The 18,337-nt window shown below is 52.5% G+C and overlaps 1 protein-coding gene across 5 annotated transcripts in view; it reads right to left on the bottom strand.

The window, feature by feature from the left end:
• Positions 1–18,337, bottom strand: part of LOC125621599 (butyrophilin subfamily 1 member A1) — a 655,591-nt gene that overhangs the window by 590,327 nt on the left and 46,927 nt on the right. For 3 of the 5 annotated variants that reach the window (XM_075119822.1, XM_075119816.1, XM_075119817.1), the window contains 2 exons: positions 14,131–14,163; positions 11,710–11,730 (listed from right to left, as the gene is read on the bottom strand). In XM_075119822.1, coding sequence (XP_074975923.1) covers positions 11,710–11,730; positions 14,131–14,163 — 54 coding nt within the window. Of the gene's footprint in view, positions 1–2,055; positions 3,149–9,441; positions 9,469–9,593; positions 9,621–11,709; positions 11,731–14,130; positions 14,164–18,337 lie in introns of those variants that run through there. The other 2 variants (XM_075119818.1, XM_075119820.1) reach the window with 2 other exon arrangements.

Here is an 18,337-nt window from a genome sequence, read left to right as displayed (position 1 = left end):
TGGATTAGTATGTTGTTCAGAGGTATTTTGGAAATATTCCGTATTTTGGAAATATTCCTTGAGACGGAGACGTCGAAAATAGGATTCTAGGTCACCACAGAACTGTATCATGTTCGTGGGGGTGGAGGGGCAGAAGGAGAGGCCCCGAGATAGAACAGCTGCTTCTGCTGGGCTGAGAGTATAGTTGGATAGGTTAACAATATTGCTAGGTGGGGTGAGGGAACCATTGCTGTGACCCAGAGGAATTGTGATGAATTTCCTGGAGCAACTTTCTTTTCTTTGTACTCTAAACCTCACATGACAACAAAAATAGAACCCTTTTGACTGATTTATGGCCGAGAAGAAAGGTCTCCCAATAAAACGTCACCAAATTTCATGTTGTGTGTTGTGACGAAGTGGGACTGTTCTTAATGTTTCCTCTGAATAGTGTGGGGGTGCCTCAGTTTCCCCCAGGCAGTTCTTAAGTATCTAGGGGGTGGAGTAAGGGTGTATGATCATTGCAGAGCCCTAGAGGGCAGGTGTGTGCAGGAGTCTGGACACAGAGAATGGCCGACACCCTGTTTCCTGGCAACTGATGGCCTGGGCCCTTCCCCCCCTGCAAGGTGAGAGCTGAAGGGTTGGAGAACAAAGGAATCAGGTGACCACCTGGCCCGGGAAAGGAACAAAGCCCAGAGGAGGAGGGGCTGGAGGGAGTTTCAGTTTGGGGGCTGGCTGGGACATGGAGTGAAGGGCAGACGTGGTTGTCTGGCTCACTGCCCCCAAAATGGACCCAGCTGAGGGGTCCCGTTCTCTGCACCTGCAAGCTCTGTTTTAGACCATGTTCCTGTCGTCTAATAAACCTTCTGTTTTACTGGCTGGCTGAGAGTCACGTCTGACTGCGAAGTTGGGGTGCCGGACCCTCTGGCTTCCCCAGGAGCCCCGCCTGAGCGGACTCGCTGGGGGAAGCGCACGGAGGGGCAGAGGATGCTGAATGCTCCGAGGTCAGACCCAGGAAGGTGGAAGCTGTGTGAGCTGTGTGTGTCCTGAAGACAGGCTGCTCACAGAAAGGCGACTGCCCCAGAGTCCTGACTGGCTTCATGGGGAGCAGTTCCAGAGCATCGCCCAGGGACACCGTGACATGTGTCATTAAGTGCCAGCATCTTTACTACAATTAAGTTAATTTGTGATGATTCAGTAAAGGAATACAACCCCTTCTCTATTTCTTTATCAAACTGCATTTGTTGTGTCCTTAGAACCAAGAACATGGAAAGCCTGGCAGTACTCTGAAATCAACAGTGGACACTGACAGGACATTCCCTGCAAATAATATTTCTAAAGAAAAATAAACCACAAAAATGAGATTGTAGAAGACATTTTTGTATTTCGCAGGGGTAGGCAACCTATGGCACGTGTGCCAAAGGCGGCATGCAAGCTGATTTTCAGTGGCACTCACACTGCCCGGGTCCTGGCCAAGGGCCGGGGGGGCTCTGTATTTTAATTTAATTTTAAATGAAGCTTCTTAAACATTTTAAAAACCTTATTTACTTTACATACAACAATAGTTTAGTTATATATTATTGACTTATAGAAAGAGACCTCCTAAAAACGTTAAAATGTATGACTGGCACGCAAAACCTTACATTAGAGTGACTAAATGAAGACTCGGCACACCACTTCTGAACGGTTGCCGACCCCTGGTATCTAAGAATACAGCACTTGAGGTTGGGGACCATGTTTTGTGAGAAAAAGCAAGGAAGGGTCATATCTTGATTACCGATTATATTCAGCTAGAAAGTGAATTAATGCTGACAGAACTCCAAAGAATATTATATAATCTTGTATGAGTGAATTTAAATATATTGCTTCATTAATTCTATCATTTTTAAGCTATTAATTTTCAAAGGGGTAGTGCAGGAGGTGGGTGTATGTGCCCTGCCTCCCAGAGAGAACCAGTCAAGACAATAAAGGGGGGGTTGGGGGGAGAGAGAGAGAGAGGAGGAGAGCGAGAGAACAGCTGCACATGTGTGTAGTTGTGATGTTTATGACACACGTACATTGTAATTGAACAACCCCGTCTGACAATTTAATAGTTTATTTTGTGAAGATAAATATTTTGGATTTTCTGAAATTCCACAGTTGAAATACAAATGATGTTATTGAGAAAAGTTAAACTTCAATACAGATTTGAGGGAAGAATAAAAAAAAAAATGTAAATAATTCCATTTCTAAAAATATGTTTAGATGCCTTTTTTTGAAATACTGTGAAATTTAAATTAAAGTATTCTTGTATTTACCCCTTGTTACAATAATATTTTCTAAATTAGAATAATCTTTTTTCTTTCCTATTTTACACTGAGATTTCACAGGGGTAGAAAATTCTGGCAGGAGTGAACGACGCCATCCCCCACCATCTGCTACCCCGGGGCAGGGGACGGGGCAAGGGGAGGGCTGGGGGTTGCCAGGTGTCCGGTTTTCGACTGGACCCTCCAGTGGAAAAGGGAAACTGGCAGCGTCCGGTCAGCAGAAAAACTCCAGTAGCTGCAGTAACCGGCCCCCACCACAGAGGATCAGCAGTGCTGGGGGGGCCGGTCTGTGCCGCGGGGTCACTGTCAGGGACCGAGATTCCCCCCGGCCGGAGCCGGGACCGGGCAGAGGATCAGGGGAGCCGCGTTTCTACCCCCAGCATGGAGACCGGGATGGAAATAAGGGCGGAGCGTCCCGGAGAAGGTGTCAGTGAACGTGAAGAGATGGGACCCGTCAGTCACATTGTAAAACGAGACCTCGCCCGCCTCATAGTCCAGGAAAATCCCCACCCGGCCGGGCCGGACGCTCACGGGGAGGTGGGTCGAGGGGGAGGTGAGGGCCTCGTATCCCCCGTCCCTCAGCCGCACGGCCCAGTATCCATTCCCAGGTGAGAGTGTGACCCTCCCCTTCCTGCTCACAGATTCCCGACAAACCCCCAGAGTCCATCTCGTCTTGTCTCCCACCCCCACCTCCCAGTAACGCCTCCCGCCCGCGAACCCCTCAGCGCCCAGGACAAAGGCACAAGGATCAAATCTCTCAGGCTTGTCGGGCAGATCCTGGCGTCTGTCTCCGCGTCTCACACGTTTCCGATCCCCAGACAGGACGAGTTCGGGATTTGCCGTGTCTGGATCCAGAGTCACGTCCACTGGGGAGAGAGTCACAGAGTCAGGGCCGGGGGCAGGGGCTGGTCACTGGGATGAAGGGAAATTAACCTGCGTCCCCGTTAATCGCTGGGGGGGGGGGTTGTTGCCTGAGGGGAGTCAGGGCCCCTCTGCCTGTGAGGAGACAATGGGGGGAAGGGGCAGGAGGAGCGGGGGAGGGGTGCAAAGGTGTCAGTGGGGGAGGGGGGAGGGGAGAGGCTGATGCTGGGAGAGGAAAGGGGAGGGGCAGGTGACAGGAGCAGAGGGGGGAGGGGTAGAGGGGAGGGGCAGGTGACAGGAGCAGAGGGGGGAGGGGTAGAGGGGAGGGGCAGGTGACAGGAGCAGAGGGGGGAGGGGTAGAGGGGAGGGGCAGGTGACAGGAGCAGAGGGGGGAGGGGTAGAGGGGAGGGGCAGCACAAGGGCAATGTGGGGACAAGGGGAGGGGCAGGCACCATAAGAACAGAGGGGGGGCGAAGGGCAGGATCCGGGGGGCTGCAGGGGGTGGGGGGAGGGGTGGGCTCCATGGGAGAAGAAGGGGATGGACCCCAGGGGGCTGTGGGGGGCAAGGGAAGGGGCAGGCACCAGGGGGCAGAGGGGTGTGAGGGAATGGGGGAGCTCCAATGGGGCAGGGGAAGTCAAGGGGAGGGTGAGCTGCCAGGGGGTGAGATGATGAGGCGTGGGGAGGTGGAACCATGGGGGGGAGCGAATGGGCAGGCACTGGTGCTGGGGGGCAGAATGGGGGGTGAGGGAGCAGATGAGCGGAAGGGGGCAGAGAGAGGGGTGTGGAGAAGGGCAGGACCTAAGGGGGCAGAGGAGTGTGAAGGGAGATGTGGGCACCAGGGGGGCAGAGGGAGGATGAAGGGAGGGGTGGGACCCAGAGATTAGGAGAGGGGGAGGGGAGGGGTGGGGCAGTGCTGAGGTGAGGGGAAGGGCAGAGACCAAGGGTCCAAAGGGGGGCGAGGGGAGGGACTTGCACCAGGCGGGCAGAGGGGGCAAAGGAAATGGCAGGCACCAGGGAGGCAGAGGGGGCAAGGGCAGAGCTGGGATTTGGGGCAGAGGAGGAGCTGGCATCAGGGGACTAGAGGGGTGGTGAGGGGTGCAGGTGTCATGGAGCCAGAGGGCGAGGGGAGGGGCAGAGTGAGAAATAAAGAGAAGGTGGCATGGATGATGGTGGCAGAGGGGCGAGAGGAGAGTGGGGTCAGTGGGGCAGAGGGTGGTGAGGGGGGGGCACCAGGGAGGAAGGGGACAAGGGGAGGGTCAGGTTTTTGGGGGGGCAGGGGGAAGGAGGGAAGGGGTCGGCGGGGGGTAAGGGAAAGGGTAGGTGCCAGGGGGATTGAGGGGGTTGAGCAGAAGGGCAGACACAGGGAGGGCAGAGGAGGGGAGGGACAAACACCAGGGGGCAGAGAGGGGCAAGGAGAGAGGCAGGGGCAGGTGGGTAGAGGGAGGTGTTAGGAGACGGCATTGGGGAGAGGCAGGTGCCGGGGGGTCAGAGTGGGGCTAGAGGAGGGGTGGGCACAGGAGGATGAGGGAAGGGTGCGTGCCAGGGGTCAGAGAGGGTGGGGAGAGAGGCAGGTGCCAGGAGGGCTGAGGGGAGTAAGAAGGGCAGAAGCCAGGACAGCAGAAGAGGGTGAGGGGTGGGACGGCCATCAGGGGGCAGAGGGGGAGAGAGAAGTGGCAGGCACCAGGGAAGCAGATGGGAGAGAGGGAAGGGGCGGGAGACATGGCAGCAGAGGAGGGAAAAGAGAGAGGTGGATGCCAGGACATAGAGGGGGTGTGAAGTGATGGGTGGGCTCCAGGGTGCAGAGGATGTTTGAGGGAGAGGGGAAGGTGCCAGGAGGGCAGGAGGGGAAGGGAGGGGGTTTCCAGTGGGGCAGACGTGGGTGGAAGGCAGGGGCACGTGCCAGGGAGGCAAAGTGGGGGACAGAGCGGCCTGGGGAAGCAGAAAGTGGGTGGGAAGAAGGGGAGGGGCGAGGAGGAGGGGTCAGAATAGACGCAGGGTCCAGGTGGGCACAGGGGTGAGAAAAGGGTAAGGGAGGGGCAGGAGCCAGAGGGGTGAGGGAGAGGCAGGCCCCAGGGAATCTCTCTTGCTTTGGGGTCATGTGTGGTTGGTTTTTCGCTAAGAGCAGGTTGGTGCAGGCCCCACACACACTGGGGGTGCAGCCCTGCCCCAGGGGGCGCAGCTGGGACTCTCCATGCTGGCGGGCCCCACGGGCCCCACCTTCCAGCCAGTCTGCCCCTCAGTCTGCCCCTTCCCTCTCTCCCATCTGCCCCACAGTCTGCCCCTCCCCTCTCCTGGCCCAGCCCGTCCGCCATGGGGCAGTGGTCTGGGTTGGGCTCACTGGGGCGGCCGTGCAGTGGAGGATTCTGGGGTGGGGGATAAATGCGTACTAATAGGCCGTTGCTAATGAGGCCAGGGCAGTGGGGGGGACGGGGGCATTTCCCCGCTTACTGCCCCCTCCATCTGGGAGAAGCTGCACCAGGCACCAGTCCCAGTTCACATCCGCACAGCCAGTCTGCCCTGGGGGTTTGCACCGGTGCAAGGAAACCCCGGCAGACATGGCCAGAGACACTGGTGTGCCAGGGGCCGTAACCCTTCCCGTCACTGGGGTTATGGATCAATAATTACAGGGTGACTGGAGCAGGGGAGCTGGACTCTGGGTCTCCCAGGTCAGGGCCCGACACCCTGGGCTGCAGAGTCACTCTCACTCCCACGCTCTGGCCCAATGCCCAGGGCAGTGTTTAGACACAGGGGGACGTCATCAGACCCCCAGAGCCCAGCAGCTCAAGCCCTCATGGCGTCCCACGGGGGGATGGAACCGGGGGCTCCCCGCTGAGGGCCCAGCCACGGGGCTAAAGGCTGGAAGGGAAGCGGCGGCACCTTTCTGTTCATTGAAACTCGTCAGCAAACTCGACATGAATTTGCGAATAGTTTCTGTCGACCCGAAATATAATTTTGCAGCAAATAAACTATTTGTCCAAAACATTTCACCCAGCTCCATTTCAAACATGTCCCAGCAACTGAGGAGCCCAAATCCCAGTGACTTGCAGTGAGTGACTGTCAACATCCCCAGACACGCAGTTACGGGCAGGTCAGACTCAGGACATCAGCTATGAAACACTCCAGAGCTGCCATTTAATTTGCCCTGGGTAAAAAAATTCCCCCTGAGCCCCTGATCTCGCCCCCAAAATCAGGCTGAAAATGGAGACCCCCACAAATCAGCCTGAACTCTGCCCAGAGCGATTGTCCCATGGACGATGCTGGTGGCACAGACCCTCTGGAGCTGCACCTGGGCGTCTCCCAGAGCAGACAATGGTCACAGAGACCGTCCCAGAGCCCCAGGGGCCCCGGTGTCTCCATCTAACCACTGCGCCAGCCACCCCCCTCGCTCTCATTAACCAGCCCTGGATCAGACGCGCTGGGAACTTTCAGACTCAGACTCTGGACACACTCTGGGTTCATGTACACAGCCCGCCGCAGCGAGTCTCTGAACGGGGTGGACAGATTCAGGCTTGTGGGGCTCCCTCTTTGGCACTAAAAATAGCCACATAGACGTTCACGCTCAGGCTAGAGCTCAGGCTCTGAAGCCCAGCGTGGAGCCAGGTCTGCCCCTCACAGCGCAAGCGGGGAGATTGTCTGTGTCCACGTCCCCTTCACCCCATTCCTGGGACTGGAACAGCAGCCCCTGGGTCCCTCCCTTCACCCCCAGAGCAGGGGAGCGAGAGTCCTTGGCCTTCTGGGCAGTGGGGCCTCCCAGCACCGATTCCTGGGTCAGTGAGAAAGTGTCTCCACCTGGAGAGCTCTGTGCACCCGGCAAATACACAGATGTGCCCGTGGATCAGGATCCGGGATGGTCCTCTCCCCAGGAATGATGGAAGCTCCCTAAAAGTAGAGGGGCCACTGGTGCCTGAACCATGGCCCCACTCTCCCGTGTGGGTCCTTCTCCTGGAGCTCCTGCCCCCGCACCACCCCTTCTCCCCGAACCCCTGCCCTCACACAGCCCCTTCTCCCCGAGCCACGGCCCTCACACTGCCTCTTCTCAAGACCCCACCCCCGCACCGCCCCTTCTCCCCAAGACTCCACCCCCGCACCGCCTCTTCCCCCCCAACACCCTGCCCCCATGGTCGCTCCTCTCTGCCCCCTCCCGCCCCCCATCGCTCACCCTTACAGCCGGTAAAAAGTGGGAGACCTAGCCCTCCTATCAGTAAAAGTGATGGCGCCATGGTCTCCTGGCCCCTCTCTTCCAGTGCCATTTATTCCCCCCCTTCAACCCCGGGAGGAGAGGGGGCCTTGGGGCAGTGTCAGTGAGTTCAGTGCTGGGGGTACAAGTGGGGTTTACACCCCTCTTGCTGGAGCTCTGGGTATCGAGGGTACAAGGACGTCACAGGGGCCGTGTGAGCCCCGCTCTGTCCTGTCAACATGGCTCAGGCCTGACACCTGCTGGAGCCTCTCCCTGGGGAGGAACCGTCCTTGCGGCCCCTTCAGGCCTTGGCCTCCCTGCGGACATGGCCGGTCAGGCTGCCGTTAACAAGAATTACGACATGAGCTCCTGTTCGCTGGGAACTGGACTCTGAGCCTGGGCTGAGATCGGTGACTGGGGAGTGAAAGGTCCCAGCTGCCCTCACTGCCCCCCTGAGCCAGCCCAGTACCCCCAGGCATTCAGAGCGATAATAGCGATGCTCACACCTGGTGACACCCCCAGTGCCCGCAGCCGGCAGGGTGAGGGCCTGTCCAAGGAGCAATGGGTGCAAGCTGCAGCAAGGGAGACTGAGGCTGGAGATGAGGAAACACTGTCGAAGTCTCAGGGCAGTGAAGCTCTGGACCTGGTCCAAGGGAGGCTACGGGATCCCCGTCACTGGAAGTTTGTAAGAACAGGACAAACCCGTCAGGGATGGTCTAGGCCCTGCCCCAGCATGGGGGGCTGGACTAGATGACCTCTCGAGGTCCCTTCCAGTCCTGCATTGCTAGGAGTCTAGGTTACAGCTGTTCTGGGGCTGGGCCCAGGGCCCTGGGGGATCTAAGCGTGGTGTATGGCACACGGCAGAGTTAACATGTTCGTGACCCTGGCAGCTGGCAGCTCAGCATCCCTGCCAGGGGCCTAGGCTGGCACATGTCTGGCTGCCTGTATCCAGCTCAGCTGGGTGTTACTGTGCTGTCTGGACAGGACCTAGGGTTGGAACCGGGACAGGTTTCCCAGGATTGTCCCTTTGTTCAGGTCGCTGACCTGGGAAATCTGTGAGTCTGCCCAGGACATTACTAGCCCCAAGTGAGATGGGGAGTGCGGGACCAGTAGGGCCCATTTACACGGTTCAAGTACCGGATGTGGGGGTCACTACTGGGGTGGGAGGGGAGTAGATCTGCACCATGTCCTGCTTGGCGAGGTTGGTGCCTGGCCCAGCCCCAGGAACAAGAGGGACATCCAGGACAGCCAGAGAACATCCAGGGGTGGGATGGGGACACAGTGCCTGGGGTGAGGGGACAGGCGGTGTATATAGAGCAGGCAGATGTCCTGGTTTTTTTGCACCTCAGAGGTGGCAACCCTGTAACTGGTGTTTGTGTAACTGCCCTGGGTGTCCCCTCCTCCAGCTCTGTGTGGTAGGATACCCCGGAGTGCATGGACCCCTGGGCCAGTGGTGCTACAATGTGTGTGCATGGCCCCTGGGCTCTCTGATCCCTGCTGGAGCTGCCCAGACTCTCCCAGCAGGCACCAGGGCACACACACGGACAGGCTGCAGGCTGGGAGCAAACACACACACAGCTCAGCCACAGAAAAGCTGCCTCGTGGTCTGGGCACTGTTTGTTGTAACTGGGTCAGGGGAGTGTCACAAGCTGGTTATAAAAACCTGTCTGCCCTGGCAGTGGGGACAGGGCCTTCCTCCCCCCAGATCCAGGGAGACACTGAACAGCTCCTGTCTGGTCCTGTTACGCTAGAAGGAAATTGTGGCTAAAGCTTGGTGTGAGCGTAGCGATGCTGCTGCTGGGAGGAGAGAGCTGAGCAGGTCTGTTTAATTATGGACAGCTGAGAATGTCCCTCCTGCAGAGCCCAGGTACCGTCCTGGAAAGGTGACACCAGGGGGCAGCATTTCCATACTAATCAGCCCTTTCCCAAAGGGGGCATGTCCCTGCTGTGCAATAAACCTGGGTTTTGTCTGCCCCTTTCCATCTGCCCCCAGTGACATTGCTGTTTCCAGCCTATTGCTTTTGGTAAGAAAGTGCTGGTGCACTGGGGAAATGAGGAGAGAGCTCTCAGGGGCAGGTGGGATGCTGACGTGAATGAAGTGTCAGTTTTTGGTACAGTACCTGCATATAGCTGGGCTCTTCTCAGCCCTGAAAGCAAACACAGAGAGAGAGAAATGAGAACTCCTCTGAACACAGACACGCTGAGCAGGACACAGTGTAGAACACAGATTATATTAAGGGTGTGTATGTGGGGGCCAGGAAATGGAACTTACCAAGCCCAAATTCAGTGAAGAGTTTCCCTAGAAAACAATAAATAAATACAGGTTTCAGAGGAACAGCCGTGTTAGTCTGTATTCGCAAAAAGAAAAGGAGTACTTGTGGCACCTTAGAGACTAACCAATTTATTTGAGCATGAGCTTTCGTGAGCTACAGCTCACTTCATCAGATACATCTGATGTAGTGAGCTGTAGCTCACGAAAGCTCATGCTCAAATAAATTGGTTAGTCTCTAAGGTGCCACAAGTACTCCTTTTCTTTTTGCGAATAAATAAATAGATCTGAATTCATGCTTATAAAAAAGGGATGGGAGCGAAAAACCTAAAAGGAGTTTAACTCGTTAGACAAAAGATGCACCTAGGCATTCACAACAGATCCAGACACTTGCACAGCCCTAAACAAGCAGTCCTGAAGGAGTGTTAAGAATGAAACAGCTGAGCTGCTAGCAAAAATATGCATCTAATTAAAATCATCTACTGATGGAGAGGAAAAGAAGGTAGGAAATGTTGCACCCTATATTTTTTAAAAAGTGCAAGAGTGATAAGGAGAATTACAGCCTAGCTAACTTTAATTCAGATCCCAGTAAATTGGTTGAAATTATAATTAAAAATAGAATCCAAAAGCATGTAGATGAACACATAGGGAGCACCCATGGGAAAAAAATGGTGGGTGCTGAGCACCCATCGGCAGCCAACCCCCCTCCCCTCCCAGTGCCTCCCAACTGCCAGCAGCAGCTCTGATCAGCACCTCCCCCTCTCTCCCAGCACCTCCCACCTGCCACAGAGCAGCTGTTCTGCGGCGTGCAGGAGGCGCTGAGGGGGGAGGGGGAGGAGTGAGGGCTGGGTGCATTCAGGGGAGGGGATGGAACAGGCTGGAAAGAGGCAGGGAGGGGCCTTGGGGGAAGGGGTGGAGCTGGGGATGGAGCCTGGGGCAGAACCAGGGGATCGAGACCCCCCCCCCCACACACACACACACATTAGAAAGTCAGTGCCTCTACTGGTCACTATCTCCAACAGGACAGAGCAGAAATTGCGGGTGGAGGATTCAGAAAAGGGAGAAGGTGTTAATTATAGCATGGAAAGACTTCAGTGTGGGGAGAGAGAGGTTATTATTAGGACTGTTCAGAGAGGAGACAGCAGAGGACATGGCAGAAGTGCACAGACTAACAAACAGCACGGAGATGGTAAATCGATTATCGGATGGTCCTAGTCACCCGCTCTCAACAGTTTTTTCCCATTTTTTTAAGTTGCTGCCTTTCAATTTCACTGAAATACTTTCCCAAGAAATACACAGTGACTCTTCCCCATCAGGTATCACTCAGACCAAGACCTGAGTAGCATTATACATATCCAGGGAGAGTGAGGACAGTCACAGTATGTTAGATAGAACTGCAAAATTATTGGGGATGTAAAACCTCCCAATTCAGGGCATAAGCTGATCCTGAACTGCCTAGAGCTAGGAAGAAACGTCCCCTCTGGGCAGGGTATTCCATGACTGTCTTATTGGGGTTTCTGGAACCTTTCTCTGAAGCAACAGGGAGACAGGATCCCACAGGAGCTTCTTCCCTGGTCTGATCTGCTACGGCAAATCTGGCAAAGATTCTGTTTACTGAATGTACCAGTCAAGAGTTATTGCACAAAATCACATTACAGTACCTAGGTAATTGTCCCAAATGTCAACTCTAAGTTAATACATTTGTGAAAATGTGCCATGAAATGTTATAAAAATGAATCACAACTTAAATGTCTGAAAGTTTAGCAATTCACAATGATATGTCTAATCCCAGCTCCAACCTTTGTGCAGACAATTTCTCCCTGGCCACCACCTTCCTGATGGGGAATGTCCCTGATGGGGAAGTTAGAAATATTATTACAACTTAACATTTCCCCATCACTAAATATATAGTGAATGACAAAATAATACATTCACCTGCTCCCTTCTGTCAATGACTAGGAAGCAAATCCCCAGGTTATTTCAGTGGCTGGGGCACTGGTAAACATAGCTAGCGTGCAATATAAAGCAGAGTGTGTTCTGTTTGATAAGAGCCCTCAATAGCTGCTTAGGAAGTATAAGTTATATTCCCTCCTTGCTAACATTAACGAAGAAACATTACCTTTTTCTTCACGATGTTCTTCTACAAATAAATCATAAAGAAGAGGATGCGATTTAACATATGGCACATTTACAGGAGTATTTTCTACTATTATCTATACATACATGGGCTTACAGCTGTTCCCATTGACTACACTGTTGTCAGGCCCTTGTGTAACGTGATTATGCAGTCATTTGCTCAGCTACATTATTTCCAATTTTTTTAAAAATTGCCACATAATTGTGCTCCATAATCGGGGCTTCTGACTTTTGGGTTTAACTGATAAACACTAATACAATAAGTCCCTAATAAAAATAAATACTTCCAAAGAGAACCAGCTGCAACAATACAGCAATGTCTGCCTGACTTTGCAGAGAGCCTGAAACCAGTGATCTGAGAGATACAAACTGCCCCCTTCATCTCAGGTTGTAGACTCCAAAGCCTTATAGTGACAGCATTCAGAGCTATTTCATGGCTGATAATTTGATCAGAACTTCTCAGCAGTGTGCTTCTCCCTCACTGTTTGATGTAGTGACAGAAATTGGGGTAGAGTGCACTGAGGCAGCTACTTGCCATGAAGGCTGCTGGGTTTAGAATAATGAAATCAAGGCCTTTCCCTCCCAAATTTAATGTCACCTCTGCCTGTGGCCAAAGGGGGCAGATGTATCCCCTCCTCAGTCTGAAATGCCACCCAGAGTAGGTCTTCACTGCAGTTAGCCCAGATGATCAGCACCCATTCTGAGCCTCTGGGTTAACCTAACCTGGGTGTGAGCAGCCCCACTGCAAAGCCCTACCCCAGTTACTGTGTCCACACTGGTGCTGCGCACCCCGTGTGAGTCCCTAGGACTGCTGGAAACATATCCCATGGTTCTCGGTGCTGAGTCAGCTAAGCCACACTGATTCTTTCCCAGTGAATTATGGGAGAACTTGTCTGTGCTTCTAGCACACCTGGGGGAATCATGGGACGGCACTGGAGGACTGTCAGCACTGAGTGATTTAGCTTGTGTCCTCACTGTAGAATGGGCAGGTTACCAGCCCAAGTGAAAGTGTTACCTGGGCTCTAACCCTCAGCCCGAGATGGGCCAGCTCCCCTGGACTGAAAGCCCCACTAAACTCAGGTGAGAGCGTTTGTGTGTGGACAGGATGGGGAGAGTTGGAGGCATCACTTCAGTAAGAGCCTGGCTACCTGCAGTAAAGACACAAAATCACCTCCCACACCTGCCCAAACCTCCGGCTCCCCTGCCCCAAACACCTGGGATGCAGTGATATATTTACAATACAAAAATCTCTATTTTTCATGGAAAGCAGCAGTGAAAGAATGCAGCCCATGGGCACTGAGGGTCCCCTTCCTTACATGGCCACTGGCCTGTCAGAAGACAGGGGATCCACAGCGATCCCGAAGCACAGGCCACGTAGGGGCCTCAGCAGCTCTGAAGCACTGCACACCAGATCCCACAGCCACCCATTCTGTGAGATCACAGAGAGGGGCTCAGGGGCAGACCAGAGTCGGAGGCCTGGTCAGTGGGTCTGTGAGCTGAGCAGATTGACTGGGCCCAACCTTACATCCAGAACCGGGTTAGGCTGAGATTTGAATGAAAGCGACACAAGGAACCAGAGAGTGAGCTCTCAGCACAGCCCCAGCTCTGCCCGCTGAGCATGGCCACCAGCGAAGGCCACTGGACATGATCACATCACAGTGAGCAATGGCACAGTGAACGGGGCAATCAGGGCAACACGATGCTCTGTGCACTGAACACACTGCCTCACAAGGCCCTGCTTTGCTTGCACCAATTTTACCCAAGGTGCTTTTCAACTGATTCAGTTAAACTCATGAAAGTTTGTGGGTAGACACAGCCCAAGGGAGTTTAAAGGGGAATCCCCAATGAGATTTCAGAGTCCCCCTTCTGAGAGAGGGAGCCAATCATGCACTGGTCTCAAACGTTTCAAGTTGTTCATTCCTCAATTAAAGTCAAAAATTTTCACAACCCCCTTTTATTTATTATAAAAGTCAGAGTAAAACATATATCAATAACTAAGATAAGCCTGGATAATCCATCACAACCACTAAATTTACTGTATGTGACCTCCCAAACTCGGAAGGTTTTGGCAGCCCCAAAGTTATTCTGGACATTTTCTTTTCTTTTCTTTTCTTTACAACTGTTATAATATTTTCAACACCTCACCCCCCCCCCCACAATAGCCTTCTATGACCCCATTCCAGAGGGTCATGACCTGCCAGTTGATAAACGCTGGTTTAATTAGTACAGCAGGATGCCTGAGGGAATCATGTTTCTGTGAGGATCTCGAGATGTCAGTCAAACTCCCTTTGGTGTAATTGGAAATTACCCATCTACAGAGAATCTTGGTACTTTCTCATCCTCTTCATTGTTTGCAAATAGCTACATAAAAGCTTTAACACGCCCCACTGGCCCAGACACTGACCTTTCTGTCTCTCCAGATCAGATCGCAGCATCTCTAGGGGGAGAAAATGGTGAGAGGTAAGATTTCACCATCATGTTTACAGGCACATCACTACTGTTAACTTAGCACAGTCACACTAGGGTGAGAGAGGCGGACAGACAAAAAATGGACACTCAGACAGATCTGTCCAGGGGCCTTTGCACTCAGTGTCCCTGCTGCCTGGGACTGAGTCATGGTAGCACACAATAGTGGGGACACGATGACGTATCCCCTCCCGTGGCCACTTAAAAGTCTCCCCACAGAAGCCACCCCACTGTCTGCGTCCCAGTCACACCCCTCTCAAATCTGGCTGTTGTGACGGGGTTGAGAGAAGGTCTCTTTGTCTTAGGCCAGGTGTACACACAAAGTTTCACTGGTTTAATTTAGAAGTGTGTACAATAGTAGGATACTTCTCCCCAGCATGGAGGTGCTGCCACGCCTCAGTTTCCCCTCTCAGACAGTAGTTCCCCAGGGGTCTAAAGTCTGCAGCTGCTGGAGGGGTAACTTGTGGTGAAGTAATTTTGGGTTCAGTTCTCTGCACAAAGCTCTGTCGGGGCCCTTCCCCTTTGCAGGATCAACAAAAAGTCCAATGAGTAAAGTAGCTAAACAATCTGCTCCCCTCCCCTGCCCCCACTGGGTCACAGCCATTCTCTGGGCTCAATAATCCTTCTAGACTTCAGACAGCTCATCCCTAGCCCCCTCCCATCTCTCCAACTTTGCAATCCCTTACCCAGGGCTCAGTCAGTCCTCCTACCCTCACCATTGGGGTTTACGTCCATCTCCTCCAGGTGATGCTATGGGAGGCCCTGGGTTCCCCTTCTACTCTCGATTCCAGCCCAGCGACCCTAAATATGCAGGGACTGTTCACTCTGCTCAGTAACCTTGAGTCGCTTTTCCCTGGGCTGCTTCCTACACCGTCTGTCCCTTTCTGGGTTTCTCTGCAGCCTCTCCCAGGCTGCTGCTTCCCCGCTCTCCCAGGCCCTTTTCTGGCTAAACCCCTCTCTGGCTATGTTACCAACCCTCCTGCCACGCTGCTGTGCAGAGACCCATCCCAGGTCCTTCCCTACCCTGGTCACCAGCCTATATTCCAGCCTGGTACCACGGCCTGCCAGGGGTATTAGCTGGAGGCTCCTCCATGCAGCCATGGGCATGGGCAGTGTGAAAGTAGAATTAATTATATTGAAATTATAATTCATTAAAGAAATGCTACTTGAAGGGTTTGTTGAAATATAGTTGTCAGGAAGAGAAACATTAAGGAGTGTGAGACAATGGGTCCTCAAACTAATTAACTTAGAGCTCCTACTGAGCTAGGAGATTGGTAAATGTTAGTATGCAAATAAGATATGTATGTATATTTGTCAGTTTCTGCTTTCTTTTGTCTCTTATGTTAAATTGGCTTTGGCTTAGCTGTATAAATAAGTTATCTTGAGCCTCAGAGAGGGGCTCACATCCGGGTGCATTAGCAAAGCGCTTTGCTAATAAACAGAGTGGTCTGACAAATTATGTGAGTCCTGAATCTGACTTTGACAATTTGGAGGTTCCACCGAGATGGCAACCGTCTTCACTGGGGCCGTGTGACTCCTGAATGTTCTTAGGACGGTCGTGGCAAGCCGGCACCTGGGCATTTGGCCCGAGCGGTCCTCCGCCAGAACGGAAGGGTGCATGACCACAGTGAAGTCTACGCCATCGAAGCTGTTGGTTCCCACTCTGTTCTGGTAGGGATCCCGGGATCTGACATCAGGAATCTGGTCAGGTAATTATTTCTGTGTTTTGTCCGGACTGAGGACTGTCTTGTCTCTGTGTCTATCCGTCCTCCCTGTGGTGTGTTTGAGTCTGGGCGCCGTCTCCATCTGGGGATCGGCTGACCAAAGGGTTCCTGTCCCCACGGTCTGCGTGAGTGAAATCTGCACAATCGCAGCCGCACCGCGCCTTGGGTAAAACCCTTGGTGTGAAAGCAAGGACGATTGAGGCAGTAGCCTGTGGGCTCCTTTTGTGTGTTGCACCGGGCATCGCTCTGACGAACCCGACTTTCCTTCTTGTGTGATTGGTGTGTAAAGTCCTCCTGCTTGGGTAACCAGACGTCTAAGTCGGGACAGTTCCCTAAAGGAACGCTGGCTCGGTTTATGTATTTTAGGAAGATTCCGGACTCCTGTAAATTTCTGGGAAAATGGTATAGGCTAATGGGGTCAGATAGAGTGGCTACTACCACCACTATGCTTCTGTCCCCAGAAGCCTTTACAGCTATTCTGAGGGAAAATGTGCCCTTTTCCCACAGAAATGGTCTATAAGGGACTGCTGCAGGCAGCAGGCAGAGAGAGAATCTGATCAAAATTGTTTGACTATTGGGTAATGTAATCAAAATCACTAAAGGATGTAAGGGGTTTCTATTGGAACTTAACTTGGCTGCTCCTGGCTGTGTCTAGTTGTACAAGATGGAAGTGTAATCGGGGTTCAGTTGTGTAAAAGAGTAATCACAGTGCAAGGGATGTTAGGCAAAAGAGAATTTTGTGTGTGTGTATAGTGCTAAAATCTGAAGCTGTGTCTCAGCTATTACCTGAGAATAAACTTAAAGCTTGGTACAGCAGAGAAACTATTGCAAACATGGTCTGTTGCACAAGAGGGGAAACTGAGGAACACCACCTCATGAATTTCATAAATGACCAGTGAGTGGGGTAATTCACTAGCCTGACTATAGAACAGCCTGACTATAGAACAAAATAAGTACAGCCTGGAGGTAATTCTTCTGTTTTTCCTGCAATTAGCAAGGAAATTTGTAAAAGAAAGTGGTATTATTATTAAGCAATAATCTGTCCCCACCAGGGGGGTGGAAATTGTTTCTTTTGTTTTTAGACTCTACAAGCAAGCTGGCGCCAGCGGAAGAATAACTCAGAATACCATGAAGAAAAGGAGTACTTGTGGCACCTTAGAGACTAACCAATTTATTTGAGCATGAGCTTTCGTGAGCTACAGCTCACTTCATCAGATGTTTACCGTGGAAACTGCAGCAGACTTTATATACACACATATACACAGAATACCATGGATCTATGTTTTGTGGTGTTTGTCTTGTTGCTAGCATTGTTGTGTTTTAATGAACAGAAAACCTCATGACATGGGTGGGGGATGGCTTCAAAAGGCTGACCTTGGAGGGGATGAGGGGGGGGAAAGATGTGTATGGGAATGCAAAAGGCTAACTCAGGAGAATCCCAAAATTCAGTGGCCACTGTTAGGATCTTGGGACAAAGACCGAGTAGACGTCCTAAAAGACAAACTCGGCCAACCTAAAACTAAATTGGCAAAAGGAGAGGTTGATTGTTTCATGCAGTGGTGGGAAGAGGCAAATCATAGGTGGACAGAATCAAAACTTGCCTCTCTCAAAGATTCTAGCTTCTATCCCACCAGATGCAACTCATTTTACTGTTGTTGATTTGTGCTCTGCTTTCTTTTCTGTCCTGGTTCACCCTGACTCTCAGTTCCTGTTTGCCTTTTCTTACAAGGGGCAACAGTACACATGGACCACACTACCCCAGGGATATACTGAAAGCCCATCCTATTTTTCCCAGGCATTAGCCTGAGACCTTGCTGACCTTGTTTTCCTGTCCAGGTTCACACTAGTCCAATATGTAGATGATCTACTCCTCTGTTCTGCTTCATTGTCTGCCTCTGAAACTGACTCTTTAGTGCTCCTTACTGCCCTAGCAAATAAGGGTCACAAAGCTTCTCGCTCTAAACTACAACTCTGTCAAGCTTCTGTCACATACCTTGGCTTTCTCCTCTCCCAGGGTTCCCAGGCACTTTCTCCCACTCGCGTCCAAGCTATCCTTACCTTTCCCCGACCCCGCTCCCCAAGCCAGGTCCAGAAGTTTTTCGGCATGGCTGGATTTTGCAGACAATGGATTCCCCAATATGCCTCCCTTGCAAAACCTCTCCAGGAACTCACTCGATTCTCTGTGCCTGACCCCATGCTGTGGCCCCCTGAGGCCAATTCTGCCTTTGTTTCCCTCAAACAGGGTTTGGCTTCTGCCCTTGCCTTAGGGCTGCCTGACTATTCTAAGCCTTTTATCCTTTCCTGCCACGAACAATCTGGGTGTGCACTTGGAGTTGTCACTGAGATGCACGGAGAAAAGAACCGCCCAGTGGCTTATTTCTCTGCCGCTTTAGACCCTGTTGCCCAAGGCTTACCCCCCTG

Source organism: Caretta caretta, chromosome 14 (assembly GCF_965140235.1).
Source record: "Caretta caretta isolate rCarCar2 chromosome 14, rCarCar1.hap1, whole genome shotgun sequence".
NCBI classification, from domain to species: Eukaryota; Metazoa; Chordata; order Testudines; family Cheloniidae; genus Caretta; species Caretta caretta.
The sequence above is the reverse complement of the archived record's forward strand: the minus strand, read 5'-3'. Positions and strand labels throughout refer to the sequence as shown.